The sequence below is a fragment of the Primulina huaijiensis genome, unplaced genomic scaffold, assembly GCF_012295235.1.
Source record: "Primulina huaijiensis isolate GDHJ02 unplaced genomic scaffold, ASM1229523v2 scaffold207796, whole genome shotgun sequence".
Classification (NCBI taxonomy): Eukaryota; Viridiplantae; Streptophyta; class Magnoliopsida; order Lamiales; family Gesneriaceae; genus Primulina; species Primulina huaijiensis.
This window is the reverse complement of record NW_027355004.1, coordinates 1-2,857: the sequence shown is the minus strand read 5'-3', so window position 1 is coordinate 2,857 and position 2,857 is coordinate 1. Positions and strand designations below refer to the sequence as shown.

Here is a 2,857-nt window from a genome sequence, read left to right as displayed (position 1 = left end):
AAAAAAATTTTCTTGTCTTAAAGATAGAGATTATGAATATGACAAACTTTTACACATTCAAATTTCAAAGTCACATTAAAAATAAATTTGAAAATGTTATCAATGTGTGGATTTAGTTAATTAATTAAAGGTTTCGTGTAATAAAATAGCCATAAGCAACTTGATCGGGTAAATTATCTATTGTGGAAGATATTCCTCATTTCATGGGCCCATTTATTTTTTTACAAAAAAATTTTGTATGAAAGATTCACGAGTCAATTGTATGAGATATTTTATTTGGTCATTTACGAAAATATATTATTTTTTATGTCAAAAGTATTACTTATTATTGTAAATATGAACAGAGTTGACCTGACTCATGGACCGTCTCACAAGAGTGCTGCTATTATTTTTTTGAGCTGCAAAATGTTTGTTATAAATAAGTCGAATTCGATAACGGGCTCCAAAATTAAAATCTTGATATCATATTGTACATAAAGTATGACGATATGGTCATAAATTATTATGTACTATAAATCTTAGAAATAACAAAAAATAATCCTTACTAAATGATATTTGTAATTAATTATCAAATAGTCTATAAAATTCTAAATTTTACATGGAACATGCTTAATATTCATTTCATCCATAGCTTTCTAAGGCAAATTCAAGTTTTTTCAAATTTCCTAGATTTCATCTTTTTTAAAAGTACTTTTCTATATCGATTAGTTCCAAATTGTGGGACATGCAAAGTTACTTTTCGATCTGTAGCGAGTAAACTTTTCGAGCGAATACAATAACCTGCAAAATCCTGCTAATTAGATATATCGTACCGTACAAGGGGATAAGTGATTTTTTTTTCCTTTCATAATAATTAAATAAAATGGAAAACTGGATTACATAGAAGGAAAAAGGAAAATATTAAAATTGGGAAACAAAATCAGGAACTAAGATTTAAATCTAATAAGAGAAGATAAAATAAATATTCTGACGGTAATATATATAAGCATTTTTGAGTTACATGATTGCATCGCGTCTAAGTGTTTAAATAAATCGAGTCGGTTCGTGAGTTTTTCTAATCAATTAGAAAAATAATTTAATCATATCCTAACTTATCAAATTCGAACATGTTCAAACTTTTTTCGAGCCGAATTCGAGCTCAAATTATTTTATTCGATAATTCACGAGTGGAGATTCAGTATTTTATTAATATGATATAATATTAAATAAATAAATTTCGATCCATATAATTATTTTCGAGCAATAATTCAAATAGTTTGTGAAAATTTTCGAACAGAACTTGAGCTCGAACTCGAATTGAATTCAATAAAAAAATTTAAAATTTTTGAATTTCGTATCGAGGTCGAAAACAAATAAAATTAATTTAAACCATCAAATTTTTATAATATTCTACTCCATTTGATACGTATACTCTGATCACATCGCAACGATGCCAACGTGGTTTCACCCGCCGCAAAAAGCAGGCAACGGCTCGCAAAGACAATAATAATGGGTCCACTGCACAGAAGAATTACAGCCTCATTAACGAGCTGGCGCATTCATGTTCTTTTGACAGACTGTTTCTTCTTCATACTTGCTATATTAATCTCCTCATTGTTCCCCCAAATTATCTTTCTATCTTTCTCCAATCAAGTTTGCTGATTCATTTCTGGGGCAGTGTTTTGATTTTTCGGTTAAAGTTTTAGTTTTTCTATTCGATTTTTGCTTGATTGGAGAGCGTGGTCGATATCCATGGCTGAAGAAACTAAGAAGTCAGCTCCTGAAGAAGTGGTGGTGTGCGATGTTCCAGTGGCTGAGAAGCCCACAACCTCCATGGTGGAGGAGGCGCCACCGCACCCTGAACCTGAGCCCGAGCTTGAAAAAGTTGAAGACCCACCCAAGGAAGAGGTGGTACAAGGAGAGGCGAAGGAAAAAGACGAGGCCGTTGGGGAGAGCAAGATGACTGAATCTGCTTCTTTCAAGGAGGAGAGCAACAAAGTCGATGATCTTATCGATCCAGAGAAGAAAGCTTTGGATGAATTCAAACTTTTGATTCGCGAGGCACTGAAAAAGCATGAATTCACCGCACCGCCGGCAAAGGAGGAGGAGAAGAAAGAGGAAGAACCGAAAGCAGAAGAGAAGAAAGAGGAGGAAAAATCGAAATCTGAGGAGAAGACTGAAGAAAAAAGGGAAGCTTGCGAGGTACCTGCTGAAGTTCCGCCGCCGGCTCCACCAGCGGATCCGGAGCCCGTGAAGCCAGAACTTGTGGAGAAAAAGGCTGAAGAGGAAATAACCCCACCACCAGCTGTTGAAGAAACCAAGGCTGAACCATCTGAAACGGTGGTTGCCAAGGTAGAAGAAAAGGTTGAATCCGTAGTCGAAGAAATCAAAGAAACTATAGTTCATGAAGTCACCGCCCCTACCCCGCCACCATGTGAAGAACCCTCCATCGCCCCCACGGAGGAGGATAAGCCCAAGGAAGAACCAGCTGCAGCGGCGGAAACGGCAACACCACTTCCACCGGAGGAGGTCTCCATCTGGGGTATCCCGCTTCTAGCTGATGAAAAGAGCGACGTGATTCTCCTCAAGTTCTTGAGGGCCAGAGACTTCAAGGTGAAAGAAGCCTTCTCCATGTTGAAAAACGTGGTGGGATGGAGAAAAGAGTTCAAAATCGACGAGTTATTGGAGGAGGAAGGAATCGTCGAGGGGCTGGAAAAGGTTGTTTATGTCCATGGAGTGGACAAAGAAGGGCACCCCGTCTGCTACAATGCTCTCGGGGAGTTCCAGGACAAGGAATTGTACAGCAAAACCTTCGCTGATTCCGAGAAAAGAGCCAAGTTCTTGAAGTGGTACATTCAGTTCTTGGAAAAGAATATCA

At 37.3% G+C, this 2,857-nt stretch overlaps 1 protein-coding gene across 1 annotated transcript; it reads left to right on the top strand.

Moving 5' to 3' along the window:
- Nucleotides 1-1,523: 1,523 nt before the first annotated feature.
- On the top strand, nucleotides 1,524-2,853 carry LOC140966721 (uncharacterized; the record flags this gene model as incomplete). The annotated part of the gene is made up of 1 exon (XM_073426971.1): nucleotides 1,524-2,853. A coding segment is annotated over exon 1 (1,122 nt), but the record flags the coding sequence as incomplete, so codon positions are not given.
- Nucleotides 2,854-2,857: the final 4 nt, after the last annotated feature.